The 22,010-nt window shown below is 37.8% G+C and overlaps 1 protein-coding gene across 1 annotated transcript; it reads right to left on the bottom strand.

The window, feature by feature from the left end:
* Positions 1-247: 247 nt before the first annotated feature.
* elapor2b (endosome-lysosome associated apoptosis and autophagy regulator family member 2b) lies at positions 248-18,056 on the bottom strand. Its single transcript, XM_026923465.3, has 22 exons — positions 17,729-18,056; positions 13,403-13,523; positions 12,174-12,363; positions 11,886-12,033; positions 11,148-11,237; positions 10,741-10,846; positions 8,904-9,053; positions 8,655-8,743; positions 8,386-8,566; positions 8,103-8,231; positions 7,733-7,823; positions 6,752-6,854; positions 6,457-6,594; positions 6,109-6,372; positions 5,834-6,007; positions 5,251-5,440; positions 5,005-5,101; positions 3,630-3,731; positions 3,418-3,544; positions 3,135-3,313; positions 2,884-3,052; positions 248-1,943 (listed from the first exon to the last, which is right to left on the bottom strand). The coding sequence occupies exons 1-22, from the start codon at positions 17,843-17,845 to the stop codon at positions 1,875-1,877; spliced, it is 3,024 nt and encodes a 1,007-aa protein (XP_026779266.2). The 5' UTR covers positions 17,846-18,056; the 3' UTR covers positions 248-1,874.
* Positions 18,057-22,010: the final 3,954 nt, after the last annotated feature.

The raw sequence follows: 22,010 nt of genomic DNA, 5'->3' as shown, positions 1-22,010 counted from the left end.
TTCTCCTGTTGGATCAATTTTTTTTTTCTCTCCTCTTTTTCTCTAAGAGTATAGATATTTTGGAACCCCAGATGATTTTTGTTCTGGACATTTTTCATTTCATCTTCAGAGCTACCTTCCTACCTTTCCCCCTACAGGTCCCATTGCCCCAAGAAGATGCACCACCAGTGCAAATAGCAGAGCAAATACCAGTAATGAACAGTTCTGTGATACTTCATGATTTAAACATTCTCCCAAAACTAGAGTGTAAAGCATTCTGAAAGTTTATTAAAGCATTAGCTGAACATTATAAGGGAATAGAGAAAAAACAAATATTTAAACAAGAACTGTTTACAACTCTAAATACACAGCAATACAAAACAGGAAATAGAAAACCTAGGCTACGGCTCTTGCCCTCCACAGTATCCATGGTAACACATAGTTAAGGGGATTCACGGCACTCTAGTAGTCAGGGGCGGAAACTAGCTCTGTGCAGTACGAGCACCGCAGGTACGCCTGCCTCTGGCTCCCTCTGTCAGCTGAACAGTGGCTGCTGTTTTCATCTAGTCTGAGTTTCTGAATTTGTGTTGAAAGGTAAGCAGTTTTATTAACCTTCTCACAGGTTTTTACACATGATACAGTCGAGTGCAAAGGTTTGCACACCATTAAAACCAAATGAAGGCAACAAATAAACTGAATTTATAGCTACAAATTCTATAGTGTCACCAGTTTCAGAGAGCATAATCATGAAAACTACATTTTTATGCTTTCTCAGCTAAATCAGTGGCCATGAATAAAATTCATCCATACGAAGAAGCAGAATTTGCTTCTGCTAGTTATTACTTTTGCTTTGCACTGGTCTTGTGAGCCAGTAGAACACAACTGGGTGGGGTTATGGTAAAAATGGTGGAGCTGCTTATTATTGAGAAGCCATCACCCTGAACTTCTGCATCGTTTTCTTGCCGTTCGGTCCACCAATAAATGCTAAAATTTTTGGCAAAATTTAGTTATTTCTTTCTGTATGCTCTGATTTTCTTGTTAGCAACATTGGCATGTCTGCATGGGGGATACAAACTTTTGCACTCGACTGTAATTTTAAGTATGCTTTGGAAAAAAAAAACTGTCAAGTGCTCTCAGTTATTTAACCAGAAATAAACTGACATTAGGAAATGAAGGACTTGTGGGATACAATGACACTTATTTTAACTTGTGATTAGTGGATGCAGTAATCCTTTAAATATGACATCCTGACTTGCAGAGCAGTTTGACTTGGCACAGGTTAGCAAATGGGTTTTAATATGGTAAAACTTCACAGGTCCATCTCAGATCTCTTGGCTCACATCACCATGCAAAAAACCCACAACCCTATCTTTCTCACTGCTGACACGTGTACAGCTGATTCTTGGAAAGAAATAATAAGGTTGTATTTTGTAAGTTCTAGCATGAAGATGATCTAGGCTGTGCTCACTGTTAGTGCTCACTGGAATGTTTATATCCTTTACTGAGTGGATAGAAATAAAGTGTGTGATTTAGTTTGAGCCAAATAATGATTCAGTGAGAATCAACTCTCCACTTGTATTGTGTAATCTATTGTCTAATCATGTGTGTAGTTAAATATATACGGTACTCAATTAGGGAGCAAAAGATCATCTTATGAAGTGTGTATATGTATATGCACTGCATTTAGAAGATATGTAAACAGTTGAGAAATTTCAGAAGATTGTCCAAACTTAGTCAAAGCAGTTTAGGATGAGTTAAGAGATGCGGGAGAGCCTGAATGCCCAGGCACCCGGCTGTAAGTCTCTCTCTCATTCTCCCTTTCTTTGTGAAGAGTGCGTTGTTGTTGTTGTTGTTGTTGTTGCTGTTGTTGTTTCACTCCTACTGACCCCATTGCTCTACCCCCAGACCCATTTCTCTGCCTGAGACGACTTCAGTTGCACTGATTCACTGCTCGGTGCTTCTCCCTGTTTAACACAAAACACAAGAGTTACTCCACATTGTGTTCAGTAGATTAATTTTATGTTGTAAGCATGTGAACCTAGTTTTTAAGGCAAGGCACTACAGGTATTTTTAGCTTTTTTTGGATAAATTGCATCTATACCATGTTTTCTCTTTAACTGCACAAAAAAAGAAAAAAAAAACATCAAAACACAAAAGCAAATTTGTGTTGTAATTCCACTCTTGACCACCATATTAGCTGAAACCTGGCAAGAAGGCTTTAAGCTCCGCCCCTTCACCATCATGTCATATCATTTTCTGAAAATCAGCTTTTTCTATATTTTGGAGTTTCTAAATGACCTGTCAAAAAAAGGATATTATTGGGGAATATTCAGAAATGTTGACAGTTGGATTTACGTTAGAGTTTATTCTGAAAAATGACCAAAGAATTTCAAGAGCTTGTGGTGTTTTCTAAAATTTCAACAAATTGTTCTCTAAAAGGTTTTCTCTGAAGAGTCTTCACATTGAAATGAATATTTTTAATTCTAATGTCATCCAAAGATGAGATTTTTTATATTAAGTATGCAAATTTACATATATTTAATTAGATGAAGCCTCCTTTGCATAAATCATTGTATATTTTTGAAAAAAAAAAATTTTCATATCAGCAATCCGCTGGTGAAGGTTAACTGTGATATCTATTGTTTTAAAAAATGACCCTCATCACATGCTTCCCTTGCTTTAAAGGGAATGAGAAGAGCTTATTGATTTGATATCAGAGCAGCAGCCCCTTCATTTTTTCCAATTATACCACTCAAATCCAAATCCAATACCACTGCTCAAATCCATTCCTTCCTTCTTAGGTCTTATTTCAACATGCCACAACAGCAAGACCCTGAATGTAGAATTAAATGCACCCAAGTGTGTGATTTCTCAGTGGACGTTCATATTAATGCCGTTTCTGACCTTGCTAGCGATAGCCTTCAGTTTCCCCAGCAGCGATGGAGTGTTTGAATAAACGACATCATCTTCATTGTCCTCACCCTCTCCTTCTGCCAGCGCACAGCTGTCTGCTGCTGGCAGCTCACACTCCTTATTGGCTGACATCACGAGGCGGGAATACTTATACTCCAACCTTTTGGGGACAAAACAGGGTTGGACAGTCAGAAAGGCTTCTTATGCTTGGCATTAGTGTTTGATTAGTACACGTTAGTCACCTCTTGTTTTTCTTCCAGAAGTAACACGTGAGAGAAATGAGGAGGACGGCTATGAATGCCCCGCCCCCTATTCCAACCTTCAGCCATAGTGGGACTGCTTCACAGGGGGTGGAGCTTTTGTCAGGGAGTGACACACCCTTCGTGCACAGCTTAGGCTCGTTCCATACATACAAGATATCCTAGTGCACATGGAAGAGAAATAAATATGTCTTGTTATGTTTTTTTGGGTGACCTATTCCTCCAAGAGAAAGAAAGCCTCTAAAGGAAAAGACTAGTAGGCCACCTGCATGCCTCCCTTGCACGCTCCCTCTATTGAGTGGTAGTCTGCTTCAGTGCAAATGGGACACGCACTTGAACTTTCCCACAGGAAGTAAAATGTACAGCCATCACACGTACCTGCAGGACACTTACTAAACACACAAACATGTAAAACGTTCAGTATATTCAGTGTATTACCTATTACCTAACATGCTATTTAATAAAAAAAACACACACCTAGGTACAGTAAGCTCTCCACGCTCTCCTTTCTCAGGGTTACAGCGCAGTGTAATGACGGCACTGCGACCGTGTTCACAGGATGCTGTCACCTGCGGAGAACTTGTAGAAAGCACAATACATTTAACAAGATAAAAAAATAGACAGGTTGGACACTAAATGCTGCCATGTGCATCTTGTCATATCTGTTATAAGTTAAACGATCACTAATTTATTCCATTGGATCACACTTGTGACTGACTTTGAACTGAAATGCAACTAGAAAGCTAATTATTATTTATGTTTTACTTAGTTTTGACTTTTTAGTTTATTTGGGTAGTGTAATTGGTCTCATGACCAAAGCTATTAACTTCAAGCATCCACCTGTGGAAGTGCATTAGAGCTATATTGCTACCATATAACTACTATTTTTTATATAATATTTAAAAGGTCTACTTTTGATAAGGATATTGCTTGGAAAATAACATGACATATTTCACGCAATTTTTTTGCATGATTCTACTGTTGGGTCAACACACCACATGGGCACGTCAATATAATGCAACTTTTAAACTTACCTTGTAATTTTGTTAATATCTTGAATTCTATTGGTTGTTCAGACAGACATAAAGTCAATGAAATATAGTAGTTTATGCACAAACTGTGACTTTTAGCATATATCTCTATTAAAGTGGAGTCTATAAGCCACTAATATCACTCATGTTTGGAAATTCTGCACTTTCTCCCCATTTTGAGGACTGATAAGAAAAAAACTGGTCTTCTGTGGTGACTTCTGAGCATTTAGTCAGATAGAAAACAAGTCTGTATTTATGTCTTCCAAATTTCATTTGAGAATAATATTTCTGGAGATATTAAATCCTAAACATGGCTTCCCAGATAAGACGTTTTTTTAATTAGAAAATATTATATTTATCAGGGGAGCAAAAAATTGTGATGTTAGAATTCAGCCAAAATACTTTACAGACTTTGGTTTTAGGTCACAAGCAACAAATAAAAAGAGAATGAACAAAATCTGAGACATGCAGCACCAACCCTAGCTGAACTGATATGGAATGACCCAGTAGGCATGTAAATAATGTTAGCTTGTATCCTAATATGAATCTATTCTGTCAGCAGAAAGTTCAGGAATAAAAGCTCTATGGTTCCAATTAATAGCCAAAATATTATTGTACAGATTTAATTAATAATTATTTAAAAGAGTGCATTGCTGTGAGACTCAGAAGGAATTAGATCAGGGATATTTATTGTTTCTTTGAATCTGGAGACCTAAAGTCTGTGTATTAATCGCAAATATCATGACTACCAATGCTAAATATATTTACGAAGTTCCCTTGAACAGTACAACATTCAAACTTTTTTTTTTTTTTTAACTCACTGATAGAAGAAGTTGATATCTGGAAGTCTTTGAGAAGTTTCAGGGAACATGTCAGGTCTAACGCTGACTCCATTCAGCGTGTTTTCAACTGTGGCTCCTAAGAAACAGAGTGAGAGACTGTTGAGATGAAGATTATATCAGATTAGACCCCGACTGCTACACGATATTGGTGGCCCAAAAATATGACTTAAATTTTATTAGGAATATATATTTATACAAAAATTTGTCCAAGTCTTAGTGGTATACCAAGGAAGGTATCGGCTAGACTGATGGACTGGGAGGAGATGGCCGTCCTGAAGCCCCGTCCATCCGCCGGGATGATGGTTGATTGGCAGATGAAAGTCTGTACGTAATTGTTGAAGGCAGCTGATTCACTCTGCATGTCTTTGCTGGACAGATCTGTGACGTTATCCGAACACACAGCCACCTTCCTCCCCTGCAGCGGAGAGACAGAATGAATCTCATAAAACAGCTAGAAATATTCTGACATTGTAGGCACATAAAAGTTTTACGCGACCCCTCTCAACATATTTTTTTGGGATTAGCTTCTTACGATTAACTTCAGAATTTGTGGTGAACATTAAATGTTAATATAAATGGATTTATAAAAGTAGAACATCATTTTGTGGTATAAGAGGAATAAAACACGTTGGGACTTGCTGTTATAGGAAAATAGGGGTCATAACAGTAACTTTTTTCCTATTACAGCATGTGCCCAAGTGTTTTACTCCTTATTTCATTTACTCTTTTTTTAATGCATTTGAGTGACATGTTCACATGTTCACACAGTATCAGCTGTGTGTGTGTGTGTGTGTGTGCGTGCGCATACCTCTGCTCCACACAGGCTGATGTTGAACTGGTGATAGTATTTCGTTCCCTTGGAGGTGAAACTCGGTCCATTCATGATGGACCCTACTGAGCTTAAGGCACTGAGGTCGTAGGTCAGTGTTCGGTTCTGATCCACATGGGAGAAGGAGCAGTCGCTGAAACACAAGGAGTGCTCCTGCACAAGGAAAGCACACACATACATACATGTACCATATGTTTTTATATTCATTCTTGCTTTGTAGTCATGAGTGCACACATACACACACCCACACACACCTTATTGCTCTTACTGCCAGGGCCGCATGGCTGGCAGGCCTCTTGTCCGTAGATGTGATGTCCAGAGAGGAAGGTGTTTGGAGGACACTCCTGGCACTGGTTGGTGTCTTTGTCTATGAAGTGTCCAGCGGGGCAGGGGACACAGGACGAGCCGCTCTCCTGACTCACCATAGCGCAGGCGTGGCAGGACGATGCCGAGCCGTCCAGAGCGTTCGTGATGGTGATGGAGTAGATTTTCGCAATGTCGCTCACATAGCGACGGACCTGAGAGAGACAGAATGGAGACCTGTTCGTTTCTGGATAATAGTGTTATTATCTGTGTGTTACATGGATCTGTCTAATTCTTACATCTAAAGGCTTGTTGGTGCGTTGGAAGGCCCATGTGTAAGACACAGATGCGTTCTTAGTCATAATGTGTGTGTATGCTCGTCTGCTTTTGGTGCCTTCCCACGACTCCACCACGTTTGTGCTCTTCCTGTTCACATCCTGCAGCAAAAACACAATCAATCACATGTCCTGATCATCATCTGATACATTGTGCATGTAATGATACAGCTATTCCCGTAGTAACACAATATAGACTTTACATATGAATTTATGTAGTTTGTTGCAGGATAGATAAACTTGAACACAATGAGCTTACCATCATAAAGTAGAGTTCACAGTCTGCACTACAGATCGTCTCAAAGACGAATGTGATTCGACCAAACTCGCTGGCTGTGACTCCAGCTACAGACGTTGGAAGTCTATGAAAGTGACAGCAACAAAGAGGAAGTAAATATCTCATAGTACAAATGAGCCCCTAAACAGCAGCAGCTGTGCCTCCGCCAAGTGAGATTCAAATTAAAAACACTTTTAAAGCAAAACTTTTAAATTTTTTTTAATTTTATGTCATCTGCAGAGCATGTGTGATTACCACAGACGAGAATTTTAACAGACAAGAACAGAGAAAAGAACAGAAAATGTGCTTTCACTAAACTCATTTAAAATGGAAGGCTAAGAGCAGTTGTTGAAGTCTGTCAAATGTTTAAAATACTTTTACTGTATTAGAGCTTAATTTAGAAATACCTTTTTTTTTTTACAACTACTTAATAAGGCAAATGCATTCTATAAAAAAGTGTTAGATTTACTGTATATTATAATTAAGTTTTAAGTAAAAAACTTTTCAGTTCAGTCAAACTTCTTGTCTGTTGTATTCACACTTATAACAAGCTGCATTTTTGTCTTATTAACTTCGAGAGAAAAAAGAAAGGCTGGTGAGGGAATGACTGTTTATAGCTGCTATAACATAAGTGTTAAAACTTGTTTCACAGACATTACACAATATTACATATAAATGGATAAAATAAATGATGTGTAATTCTTATATAAGTAAATGACAAAATAAATAACATTGATCAATAAATTTAAAAAAAGGTTTCCAAAATGCTGTGGTGTAAGAGGTATATACCGCCCTGTTTTTGATTATTTTTCTGTAACAGCAGGCCCTGTCAGGCCCTGTTTAATTCATTACACACACTACAGCAGTGATAGAGCTTTGGATGAAAAGCACTGGAGTTTTCCTTTAATGGGCTTCACATTGCAGTGGCTGCTTTGTTCTTTGTCTGAAAGGGTTTTGACTCACTTAAATCCAGGTACTCGCAGCGTAAGAATGAGATAATCATTATCAGACCCTCCAATTCCACTGCGAATGTGGTCCCCAGCAACTTCCCACCCTGAACACACACACACACACACACACAAGAATGAGCTACAGATTCATTAAAATCATGGTACTGTATTACAAAGACTTTAATTAGATTTCTCTACTGTATGCTCTTAAAAATAAACTCTTAGTTCCTCAAGAGTTTGTTGTGCAGTTAACATTGCTTAACTTCATAAGAGGTTTATAAAGAACATAGAACCTTTAAAGGTTCTCTCGAAAGGACAAAACAAATGTGCTCTAGATATTTCCAGATTTAAACAGGAAAGAAGGCGTTTATGTTTCTTCTCACCATTCATGTCATCGCATTTCGAGTTGCCCACATTGAAACAGGAGGATTTCATGTTGTTGGGTAAAACATTCCACCATTTATACTCATATCCTAATGAGGGCTCCGTTCCTGCAGGACATGCCTGGCACTCTGGGTGAAAAAAAAAAAAAAAAACAAGTCTGTCCATAGCAGATCAAATATCATCTGAACTGCAAATGAATGTGTGTGTGTGTGTGTGTGTGTGTGTGTGTGTGAAAGCCAATCTGGCCATGCGAATGGATAATAAAATGCAATGTGTCTGCACCTGTGGTGCCGTTGGAGTATGTCCCTGGTGGACAGGGCAGGCATGTGGATGAATTGGGTGTATAAAAGCCTGGGTTGCACGGTGGACAATCCTCCTTCTCTCCTGAAGGGGGCAGAGTGACTGCTCTAGCTCCATCCTCCACACACACCTTCGGCTCCACCCATCGATACAGCACCTGTGTCTACAAAAATAACCAGGACACTAAAAACCAGCCAGATCCCTGAAAAAGTATTTTTATTTGTTTCTATATTTTGTCATGAATGTCCTACTTTGCCGTTGGCATCACAGGCAGTGTGGATCTGGAAGTAATCTTTCTCTGAGCACAGTGGCTTCTCCTTACACTCCGCCCACCCTTCCTCTAAAGAAAGAGAAGTAAGAGTAGTAAGAGAAATGTCAGTAGCAGTAAGAGAAATGTCACACCGCCAGAATATGCAACCGTATAAATAAGGAATGCACCATTTGCAATATGTGAAAAGCTCAGTGTGTATTTGTGTATGTGTGTGTGTGTGTATGTGTACCGGAGTACTGTGTCTCTGGGCACAGGCTGCATGAGCTAGCTCCTTTACTCGAGTAGGTGTTTCTGGGGCAGAGATCACAGAAGGACGAGCCTGGAGTTTTACTGAAGGTGCCTGGTCTGCACAGGAAGCACTCAGACGTGTATGCCACTCCTGCATCACACACCGAAATGACTAATGTACAATCCATCAAATAACTTTAAGGTTTTTTACTCAGACAAGAATGACTTTAAGATAATATTTCTGCCATTACAGGCCATATCTACTAACATTACGTCCTGTCACAAACCATATTTTTTGCCTTTTACTAAGCACACACATGGGACTTTAGCATCTATAATAAAATCAGTCGAGAAGTCACTACTGTTTTGAGTTGTTGCCTTGTTGCATGTGCATTCATGGGGTTTTTCCCTCTTAAAACACAAAGTGGAGAACTGGGTGGAGAATCTTATAAAATTATAATAATACCCACTTATCCCAGTTTAACAAGGCTGGTAGTAATTGCTGACTTTACCACATGCACAATTTATTACCTGGTATTATTTTTCCTGCAAACATGACGGCTACAAAGACAGCATGTACAAAGAGATTTTTCAAGTATGTATCAGTTTTGTTCAATGACTAATACAATGTTGTATTCATCTAGCATCCTAATGGATTCTTCAGTCCCTCTGAATCCATCCCTAATGCTAGGAGTGTTTTTCTTTCAGTAAAACTTCTAACCTCTTTAAATAGCTGGAACCATTAACCATGCAAATAATCATCAAGGTTCCTACGAGTGTACTCTGGCCTCAGTTGTATTCATTCAAGTTGATAATCATCACTACTAAAGCTAACCAGCTAGCTAACATAAGCTAACACACTTCCTGAGAGGATTTTAAAGGTATCTTCTTAAATGTCTGCCATAGTAATTATTAAATCCTGCCAACAGGGTAATATGAGATAACCAGACAAAATTACTTATAGGATTTTAGTCATATTTATGAATGTTTATAATCTTCACTGTTAATGCTTGCTAACATTAGCTAACACAACTTGCGAGAGGATTTTAAACCCTCATTCAATTAAATGTCCATGATCTTCATTGCTAATGGTAGCTAAAAAGCTAATAAAAGCTCACCTGACAGGATTTATGAAATGACTTTTAAGTCATATTCATGAATGTTTATAATCTTCATTGTGAATGCTAGCTAACATGAACTAACACAACTTCTGAGAAAAATTTATTCTTCCTCTAAAAAGTCCATCATCTTCATTGCTAATGTAAGTCAAAAAAAGGTAATATGTGCTAACATGACCTGATAAATGAAAAGCCATGTTCATAAATGTTTATAATCTTCACTGTTAATGCTAGCTAATGTGAGCTAACCTGACATGATCTCTGAGAGGATTTTAAATTCATTCTCTTTACTGTCCATCATCTTCATTTCTAATGGTAGACAACAAGGTAATATGAGCTAACCTGACAGGATTTATATACAGCATATTCCTAAAAGTTTTTTAATATTCACTGTTAACGCTAGCTAACATAAGCTAACTAGTCCAAATCTCTGAGAGGATTTTTAAAGTCCATCTCTTAAATGTTCATCATCTTCATTGCTAGCCAACAAATATGAGCTAACCTGAGAGGATTTATGAAAATATTTTTAAATGTTTATCATTCTTACTGATAATGATATCTAGATGACTAAAAACAGCTAACTTATATAACATAGGCTATTTACTAGTACAAAGAAAGTAAAACTAGTTGCTAAAACACCTGATTAGCACTCTTATTAAATTTAGCCTCAAGAGGACTAAAGGGAGAATAAAAGTTATTTGAGGCCAGAATGTCTCACACCTTCAATCTGAATGTTTTTCAGCAGGACAGGCTTCACAGGTTTCCCTCCCAGCAGAATGCCTGTGGTCCTCCAGTACAAGATATTAGTGCCTGACTTCAGGTTCACCTATAACAGCAAGCACAAAAGTGTTTTTACTGTGTTTGGTGTCTAGTGTGTTATATAACCATGTTTGTTTAATGCTGCTTTGAGGATTTTTTGTCTTATTTGTTCTTTTGTTTGTATGCATCAAACCAGCCCAGGGACAGCAGATGATAATTAGCCATTTGGCTACACCTGACACATTTACATCATGAATATTGATGCTGATTAATGTTTATTGTCCTCTTTGGATGAATAACTAAAGAAAGAGAGAAAGGAAGTCTACAGCTAGGATTTGTAACATGAGAAAAACAGAAAGCTCACTGACCGTGTGTGTTCCCCATTCACCGTTAGACGTGAGTTTGATCCATTTCTGGTCTGCTGACTGGTCCATTTCCTGGCACTGATCATTCTGAATCTGTAAGAACAAACAGGGTGAACAATACAATACAGCACTGTAATTCCCAGGTACTCTGAGGGTGTTTTTACCAGAGATATAGGAAAAGCACAATGCTGTATTATTGTTTATTGCTAACTATTGTCATAAATCTGCACCCTGACACTTTAGGAGGACCTAAATAATAAATAAATATACCTGCAATACAAATTTGATTGAGTCTAACTGTTGGCAGATTGGTTAAGGCAGTGGGAGGTAGGCTAAAATAAACATATGATAGGACTTAAATAATCATAAATCAAGACATTATGGGCATTTTAATGCTTTCTTCACTCCATATATCTGGCACTAGCACATTTTCAGTGGCTATGGAAGACACTTTTCTACAGACAAAGTAACCTGTCTTTCCCTGCCATTTCCAGAAAGAAGTAATGTCTCAAAATCAAGTTATTGGACACCTAGGCCCAGGAGCATAACGCTTTCATGAGTGTACACCTGTACACCTGAGGCAAACCCCATCCCCCATTTTCAGATAGACCAGAGATCTGTTCTCACATCCACACCTGGGTTCAGAAACAGCTTTACACTAGAGCAAATGTCCCAAACTATCAGTGAAATCAGACTCGGATTCAGAAGAAAAATCACGTGTGAAATGTTAATCCAACTCACAAAGAACTCAAAGAAGATGTTGTTGTCAATATATTGGTAGTCGAATGAGACTGAGCCCTGTTTCATCAGATGAACCGCATACACAAGTGAAACAGTGCACTCGTCCCGATTTGACTCTAAGTGAGTACCCTGAGGTGTCCACGTGGAACTGCACACACAGATGCACACACACAAGATACACATATAACCACCATAATGCAAAGGGAAGTAAATGCAAATAGCTTGCTAAAGCAAAACAAATAAGTCAGTGCTTTGTTATTTTTGTGTTTATTTAAGAACATGACCGACTTGTTGCAGGACAGAGTTTCCTCTCCAGCTCCCTCAGGCTCCATGTAGGTGGCTAAGCTGCTGAATCCGGCAGGAATGGAGTCCCATTGGTCGAAACGGACACCGCTGCCTAGCGAATAGGAGCCTGCTGCACAAGCGGTACACTGCTGAGAGGACATCTCCAAAAACTCTCCCGCTTCACAGGAGAACGCTGTTACACACACACACACACACACACACGCGGACATCACAAACTGGTACATTTATATATTTAAGATACACTGCCTGTGAAATGGTTCTAAACTATGGGAGTTTCTTATGTTTTATTACAGTTTAATCACTATTATAGTGATAGACTAAACAAAATGATGCAGAACAGCAATTAAACAAGGAAACATTTATGTTTTTGTGGAGCTTATTGACTTTTGTGGAACTTATTAACTTATTAACTAAGGCAAGTGCATTTGGAGGGTAAAGCCATTAAGTCTGTAGATTAAAAAAACCCTCACTGACAGTGCTATTAATAACTGTAAAACATAAATATATAGTGTGTTTAATTACAAATGCTTCATTATAGTGATTAAGATTTTGGCCTTTGCCCAATTAGATTAGATTAGATCTACATTGTTCAAAAAAAAAATCTAACGTTTAATAATAAATATTTCTCTTGGTTAGATTTTCAGATTTTAGATTTTCATGTGTTCATAAACTTTTGATTGTCAGTGTATATACAGTTACATCTGTCCAATGTTTTAGCTACTGAAAATGCTCACAGGCTAAATTATGAAATTAGTAAACAAAGAAAAATAATTTAATAATAATAAACTTTATATATGTAAATAACATGTTCCATACATTAAATGCATCTCAAATTGCTTTACAGGAGCAAAAGGCAAGTTAAAAAAAAACAGCACAAGCGAAGAAGCTAGAGAAAATAAAGAATTCAGCAGAAATTCTAAGAATAAATCATTCTAAAAAGAATAATAAAATAACCTTCAAATAAATAAGTAATTAAAATAAAAGATTAATCATGAATTGGGTAAATCTAGGAATTGTAGCTCAGGAGGAGAAAAGCATTAAAACATTTCAAGTCCTGAACCTTACTACATGAGTCACAGCTTGGTAATGCTGCATTGTATATCACACTGATTTATTTTATGCAGCACTGCAAGAGCGTTGTAAATTATATGAGGCTGGGGTCCATATACTAATTCCCAAACACACACACACACACAGAGTTCATGACTTACTGCAGTCCGTGCCCCTGACAGGCTCTGGCAGGCCACTGCAGCTGCCCTGCTGATGAGGAATGGCCACTCTCCAGCGCGAACCTGTACTGTCACACTCCGTGTACTCAAAGTAGTAGTCTGCCTGAAACACACACCAACACCAGGAATATTCATGGGCCACAAGGAAGACAACATACATCCAGGCTTAGTGATAGAAAAGTGATAATTGTGTGATTTGTACTACATTGTCCACCATTTCATCCATATTCAAATTCAAATTTTATTGGTCACACACACACACAGCCATACACAGTACAACGTGCAGTGAAATGGTATTTACTGTCCAGTGACACAAAAACAGAATTTATGTACATAGAAGTAAAAGAAAAATATAAGAATATAATATTAACATCGAGCTGAGGTAGCTGCAGTGAAAAAGCTATCATGTACAATAAATATTACTAAATACAGGATATGCCGTGTATATTAATAGGAATGTAGGGGGGTGGGTGTTGTGCAAACAAATCCAAGGTCTGTATTTATATGTCTATGTATAAATAGTCCTAGGATGTAGTACCATACGATGTACTGTATCTTCAAGATATGCCCAGAGTCAGTGGTGGTGTATAAAGTACAAACACGCATAAACATTATACACATTACAACATGCTGCTTTGGGTTGGAAATGGTATTTGAAATTCCCAGATATTAGTAGGTTTTAGCTCTGAAAACCTCCATATCTAGTGATGATCTTGTTGAGATGTGCTGTTTAGTTTGACTCATACATTAATATTGATATTAATACACCAAGTAACATTAAGTAACTAACACTTGTATTAATTATTTTCTTTTTTTCATACTAAACCAAATAGGCCATATAATCCACATGTATTAACTAATATTCATCCCATCAGTGTGTGAAATGAAGCCCATAATGGCCAACAACACCTTAATGAACATGTTTGCGGTTGTTAACTGGGAATCTTCAGAACTGAAGCTAAAAGCAAGATCCAAGATTTACACCTGGAGACAAGAGTTCAGGAGATTATCAACATTTAGGAACAATTTTTTGCTAGTTTATATGAACTTTAGTTGTGCATGGAATGAACATTAGTCAGTGCAGATATATTTCAATAACATTTATAAAACGGATAGTTTCACTTCTAAACTCTGATTGGCTAAGGTTGTTGTAGAATCCTCGAATTCTGTATTACTGCACCAAACCAATAAACCTGTTACACTTACACCATTATTCTTTCCATAGAATACCCTAATCTTTGTCTGTTATGTTGCTTAGGAGCCAAAGCGTAAGGTTAACAGACTACATTGTGTGGCAGAATAACTGTTTATAGCTAATATTATTAATAATAAATGATTTATTGTACACTGGATTTGATCATATTGTTTTTGTCACTGTTTTATAACAGCAATAAGCCTAACCATGTCAACACCCTAACCATGATAAAATTACTGTAACACATGGCATATTGATTGTGGATTATTGATTTATTAAACAAACATCAATTAACGCATGTATTAACTTACTTTGTTACTTTGTTAACAGTACTTATGGTTTATTAATGCATTACTGAGAAATCTTAGTTGACTAAACAGACATGTACTTTGTGATACAGACATGAACAGTTTCTGGTCCACCGTAGTTGCCAGGGAGACGACAGGGAGCCTCGTGACTGTTGTCATGACAGTCGCTTACTTCTGTCCAGCAGTGTGTGAATAGTAATGAATTGGAGCCTGACATACTACTGATAACAGTCCAAAATAATGAGGTGACAGAAGGCCTGGCTGCCATAAACATCTCTCTCTCTCACTCTCTCTCTCTCTCTCTGTGTGTGTAGACAGACAGATAAGGCTGTGAGCTCTGTCATGCTAATCAGTGTTCTCTGGTCTAAAGCACACACTGAAAATACTTTCTCCTGCTGCTCAAGGCCTCAAAAGCACTTCCAAACAAAAACCCATTGACACACCTGATGCACTCACCTCACTGGGGTTCATACGCTTCTGTCCTGCATTTTATCTTCAACCAGACAGAACTTTATAACACCAAGATGTAGATAAATAGTCTGCATGTGAGAAATTAAATTACTTGCAATAATCAGATGATCGGTCCCTCACATGTCTGTGTGGGGAAAAAAAACAGAAGTCTGAAGAGAAAACTTCTTTATTATTATTATTATTATTATTATTATTATTATTATTATTACTATGTCAAACAAATGGTTCTAGGCAAAGCATGCAGTGTGTGGTAGTGTGTAGCTAAGCTAAATTGTAATATGTCTGTTAATGGTTTTCTAAAGAGCCACACAGTTTATTTTACACCGAGGCAGGTGCTGCTCTCCAGGGAGTGCTCGGTTACAGCACGCTATTATAACACTGAAAAGATGGAGGCACTTAACTCAGCAGTGCACCTGCTGCTGTTACACCAGCCCCCATCCGTGTGTGTGTGTGTGTGTGCGTGTGTTAAGAGAGAGAGAGTGCAGTAAAGCAGAGCTCCTGTAATTTTGGTTTATGTAGAGGGCATGCGGATTGAAGCATAAATCATAGCACGCCATAATGGTGATAATAATAATGATGATGCTGATGATGCAAGGCAATATTAATCTTTACAACTAACATGATCTTCAGTGGCATCCAAGATTTAACTGTAATGAAATTCTGAGTTTATTTTTTAAGTGTAAATTTCTTTCATCTACATGTTGGTCCATTTTCACGGTAATTTCATACAGTTCCCACAATGCCGTTCACCTGCCCACTGATAATGGTGCCAGTGGGATTTAGCCCTCGCTTCATTTCTACCTAAAGGGAGTGATACAGCAGCGCTTTAGTACACAGCATTCTATCCAGCTCTCTCACTTCCTCATGCTAATACCGCCATCAGCGCCATCACTCCCATCATCTTGTTGATCACTAACTAGCTGAGCGGAGTCTATGCCATAACCCGGGACACCACTGTGTCATATACAGGTAGCTGCATTGCATTCTGGGACTTGGAGTCCAATATTTGCTGTCTTTATTTCTTCTGCACCAGATTTCTCATTAATATGCAACTGGAAATATAATGAGTGAGAAAAGAAGCTCTTGCGCTTTTGCTTTTTATGAGCTAACAGCGAAATTTAACCGTTATCCCTAAGGTTTTACATTTTTTCTTTTATTAAACTCAATTTTAACTCAACAACAGTTGCAACAACAATGTCCCCTTGTGACATCAGCATTCCACATAACTGCTAACTTCTCACAGGAATAATGAAAATACAGCACCAACCGACAAACTAGCACCAGAATCACTAAATACATCACAAATATTTCAATATAAATATATTTAATGATGTTCAGGGTGGAGTTTTCCTTTTACTGAAATGTTTTTATCCCAAAGCAAGGAATACTGAAAACTCAGTGGTGCAGTTAGATAAACTAAAGCCTCAGGATAGAATCCCAAAATCTAAATTTGTTTTAATTAGCTACATGATATCAGTGTTAAGAACTGCTTATGATACATATAAATTATTGTTAACCATGAAAGAAGGAGGTCCAAAGCTGCCCTATTTTCTAAATCCTAGTATTGATGAGAGAAATATGAAATGAACCAGGATTAGTGCACAGCCCTGGTGTCCAAGAGCAGCTATTCCTGTCCTGTAGGTGTGACAGAAGATTCACAGACACCTCGCATTGCCAGATCACACTCAGTCGACGGACACCGGAAGTGAGTGTGTGTGTGTAATCCTCTTTCACAAACACTTCCTATTGCACTACAGAGGACGGCTGTAATGCGTACTGTAACATTTTTTATATATCAGATGAGGAGTAAACAAGCTACAGAGGTTTAGTCTGTTTATTTTTTTGCCTCACATTTTATCCTGCACCTGAACAGAGGAAACATGAAAGGAAGCAGCGGCGTAGTGCGCTTTAATCTGATTGGTCAGCTGCGTGGTGCGTCATCATATTATAGGAGCCTTGGGTTTATATAGCCTCAAGGCTTTAATATATTTAATCCAACAATAAAACAAATAAATAATAATTTCCTGTGTTGTTTTGGAAAGCTACAGGTTTCAGAAAAGCACACATAAGACCTGTTACACTGTTCAGTCAGTGATAGGTCATATTTTCAGTTCTGTACAAAGCTCTATGATTTGATGTCATATCCTAATTTCCATTCAGGCCCTGGGTTTAATTTTCTCACCCTATTAAAGACAAGTTTTGCATTTGTTTGATTTCAGCGCGTGCACGCGCACTGCTGGTACACGGCATCGTGTGTTAGACAGAATATCGTTCCGTATGATCATTTCTAGAAACAAAGCACACCGACTCGCTCTCCTTTGTCGCCCCGCTTACCTCTCGACACGGTGGCAGGTTGGCTGACGCGCGCGCCCGCGGGAGAGCGCACAGGAAAAGCACCGACACACAGCGCGCGAGACGACACCATGTAGCGCATCTCTTCCTTTTCTCCATCTTCCCGAGGAGAAACAGAGAGGGCAGCGGGCCGGGACTAACACGCCATCAGCCGTCTCCGAGTCTGTGTGTGTGTGTGTGAGTGTGCGCGCGCGTGCGTGTGTGTGTGTGTGTGTGTGATCGCAGGATGCTGACGGGTTCGCCGAGGTCGCGCAGTTTGAGTCGCGAGCGCGCCGCTGTTTCTCTCCGCTGCGCTCGTGCCGCTTTGACTGGCAGCGCCTCTGACGTCACATTAATTCTAGTGTCGCGCGCTACTAATGGCCGACACCGAGCGGTGTACCGCGCAGAGCTGCGTTTAGTGCAAGGATGTGACTTTTAAGCCTGTTTTTACAATTATTTCTGCATGTCTGATCTCTCAGATGTGAGGAGAAAAGATACAACTGCACAGTTATGGAACAATGTGTTTATCAGTGAGATAACAACAACAACAACAACAATAATAATAATAATAATAATAATAATAATAATAATAATAACTAGACAGTGCAATTTAAAGTTATAAAGTTTAAGTTAATATAAAATTTGCGTATTTATAATCGAGTTTGGGGCTTTTCCAACCTACATGTGTTTTTGAAGGCTTTGGGGGTAATTAGCAGTAAGGACGGTATTTATATTTGGGTTTCGGGCAATTACAGGTCGCAGGGAGATTCACATTTTTTTGGTGATGGGGCAGTTTGCAGGCAGAGGTCACAGGCATTTATTTTTGGAATTTGCAACATTTAGCAGTCAATGTGATATTTATATTTCCATTTGAGGCAAATAGAGGTTATGGCATTTATTTATGGCCATGCATTTATTTTTTGGTTTGGGTGATTTATAATAATAATAATAATAATAATAATAATAATAATAATAATAACAATAATAATAATAATAATAATAATAATAATAATAATAATAATGCCCTGTGATGGATCCACCCCTACCCTTATTAGGATAAAGCAGTTAGTGAATTTGAATGAATGAGTCAATAAATTAATTCATTCATTAATCAGTTAACTAAGTAATTAATTGCTAAAAAAAGCTATACTAAAAAGTAATAATTATTATTAATTAATCACTTAAGTAATTATTATTATTATTATTATTATTATTATTATTATTATTATTACTTTTAGTCTAGCTTTTTTTTTTAGAAATTCATATATTTTAATTATTTGTTAGATGTATTTTTATCAGTTTTATTATTATCTTTATTTAGTCATTTTTTGTCTTTTATTCTTCTATTTTATTTCTATAATTTGTATAGGCCTACAAATAGCCATTATTATCATGTCTATTTATATTAGAAATATGGGCCAATTATATATTTTTTACTTCCTTTTATCATACTCATATTCTTTTATCTAGGCCTGATTTCACATTATTTATTCACTGTAAACTGGTATAACAGCTGGTAGTATTAACAATGTGCTAAGTATCTGATTAATCATCTGTACCATCATTTCTTTCTTTCCCATTTTTCCATTCATATCAGTGATTTGCAAATGATCTACTATTTTGCCCTGCATGTTTCCAGAATAAACACACGCCAACAACATAACAAAATGATTATGGGCAATATTTAAGTTTTTCATATATTGACCTATAAATATTTTGTTATACTAACCTTAATGGAAAAATACTGTAAAATCTTTGCCATGTTAGAAAGACAGATACTCTAATACCTGAAAACAGAAAATAAAGTAAAAACAGTTTTGTTAAAAGCTAAATTAGAGTGGATGGCTGTAGAAATAAGAACATTGCGGTATGGTGTATAGTGTATAGTATATGGTGCATAGTATATAGTGTATAATGTATGCTATGTATTCTATAGTGTATGGTGTATTGTGTATTCTGTATGGTCTATGGCATATAGTGTTTGGTGTATGGAATATGGTGTATAGTGTATGGTGTTTGGTGTATGGCCACTTGAACTTTGCAGACCACATTTCAACAACTGCATGGTCCTCTGGTTCATGCCACACAGCTACTAGTCCAGGCTCTTGTTATCTCAAAACTGGACTACTGCAAGGCACTACGCCCGGGCCTCCCAGCCATCTCTATCAAACTCTCTCAAGATGATTCAGAATGCAGCAGCACACCTGGTTTTCAACCAGCCCAAAAAGACCCACATCACACCCCTGTTCTTCTCTCTCCACTGACTTCCTGTAGCCGCCTGCATCAAATTCAAGGCTTTGATGCTCACGTACAAGACTTTGTCTGGAACAGCACCCCCCACCTCAACACTCTCCTTGAGGTTTATGTTCCCTCCCACAACCTGCGATCAGTTAACCACCAACACCTGGTAGTGCCTACTCAGCGAGGCATGAAGTCTCTTTCCAAAACCTTCAAACTGACTGTTCCTCAGTGGTGGAATGAACTTCCAACCTCAATCCGGACAGCGGAAACTGTCACTATCTTTAAAAAAATGGATAAAGACCCACCTCTTCCATGAACACTTCACTAACCCCTAACTTGTCCCCACTAAAAAAAAAAAAATCTGCACTTACACCTGTTCTTACACCTCTACTCTGTGCACTTTGCTCCTCTAGCACTCAATTAAAAATCTTGCATGGTAGCACTACTTGTATTATTCTCTGCTTGATGTATCACTTTGCTTGTATTTCCTCTTTTGTAGGTCACTTTGGATAAAACCATCTCCTAAATGAATAAATGTAATGTAATGTATGGTGTATATTGTATAGTATGGTGTATGGTGTATAGTTCAATTCAATTCAATTCAATTTTATTTGTATAGTGCTTTTAACAATGGACATTGTCACAAAGCAGTTTTACAGAAATAAACACATTAAAATAAAATTAAACCAAAATAAATTGTAAATATGTGAATTTAATGAGCAAGCCAGAGGGGATGGTGATAAGGAAAAACTCCCTGGGATGATATGAGGAATAAACCTTGAGAGGAACCAGACTCAAAAGGGTACCCATCCTCATCTGGGTGCTAACAGTGCAATTATAAATAAATCCCTTCTATAACTGTGTACTACATGGACAACTAGTGCAATTGTGCAACCAGTAAATTCATCAGAGTTTTCACATGAAGTCTGTTTTGTTAAACCTATCCACTGATGGAGTCCTGAATACAAAGCTGCTCACAGCAACCGCAGCCCCAAAGCCACCACAGTAATCACAAACTATAGTTTGTATACTATAGTGTATAGTGTATGGTGTATTGTGTATGGTGTAAGGTGTATAGTGTGTGGTGTGTGGTGTGTGGTGTATAGTGTATTGTGTAAGGTGTATAGTGTGTGGTGTATGGTGTACAGTGTATTGTGTATGGTGTATAGTGTGTGGTGTATGGTGTGTGGTGTATAGTGTATGGTGTATAGTGTATAGTGTATAATGTGTGGTGTATAGTGTATAGTGTATAGTATATGGTGTGTGGTGTATGGTGTATAGTGTGTGGTGTATGGTGTACAGTGTATTGTGTATGGTGTATAGTGTGTGGTGTATGGTGTGTGGTGTATAGTGTATGGTGTATAGTGTATAGTGTATAATGTGTGGTGTATAGTGTATAGTGTATAGTGTATAGTATATGGTGTGTGGTGTATGGTGTATAGTGTGTGGTGTATGGTGTACAGTGTATTGTGTATGGTGTATAGTGTGTGGTGTATGGTGTGTGGTGTATAGTGTATGGTGTATAGTGTATAGTGTATAATGTGTGGTGTATAGTGTATAGTGTATAGTATATGGTGTGTGGTGTATGGTGTATAGTGTGTGGTGTATTGTGTAAGGTGTATAGTGTGTGGTGTATGGTGTGTGGTGTATAGTGTATTGTGTATGGTGTATGGTGTATGGTGTGTGGTGTATGGTGTATGGTGTATAGTGTATGGTGTGTGGTGTATAGTGTATAGTGTATTGTGTATGGTGTATGGTGTATGGTGTATGATGTATAGTGTATAGTGTATAGTGTATGGTGTGTAGTATATGGTGTATAGTGTATAGTGTATGGTGTGTGGTATATGGTGTATAGTGTATAGTGTATGGTGTATAGTATATGGTGTATAGTGTATAGTGTATTGTGTATGGTGTGTAGTATATGTTGTATAGTGTATAGTGTATTGTGTATGGTGTGTAGTATATGGTGTATAGTGTATGGTGTGTGGTGTATAGTATATAGTGTATAGTGTATAGTGTATTGTGTGTGGTGTGTGGTGTGTGG

Source organism: Pangasianodon hypophthalmus, chromosome 18 (assembly GCF_027358585.1).
Source record: "Pangasianodon hypophthalmus isolate fPanHyp1 chromosome 18, fPanHyp1.pri, whole genome shotgun sequence".
NCBI lineage: Eukaryota > Metazoa > Chordata > Actinopteri > Siluriformes > Pangasiidae > Pangasianodon > Pangasianodon hypophthalmus.
The sequence above is the reverse complement of the archived record's forward strand: the minus strand, read 5'-3'. Positions and strand labels throughout refer to the sequence as shown.

Coding starts and splice junctions, on each gene's coding strand:
- elapor2b (XM_026923465.3), bottom strand. CDS start 17,845: ATGGAGAAAAGGAAGAGATGCGCTACATGGTGTCGTCTCGCGCGCTGT. Junction 10,847..11,147: donor GTGAATGGGGAACACACACG/GTCAGTGAGCTT, acceptor TTGCTGTTATAG/GTGAACCTGAAGTCAGGCAC. Junction 3,545..3,629: donor GGAGAGCTTACTGTACCTAG/GTGTGTGTTTTT, acceptor TTGTGTGTTTAG/TAAGTGTCCTGCAGGTACGT.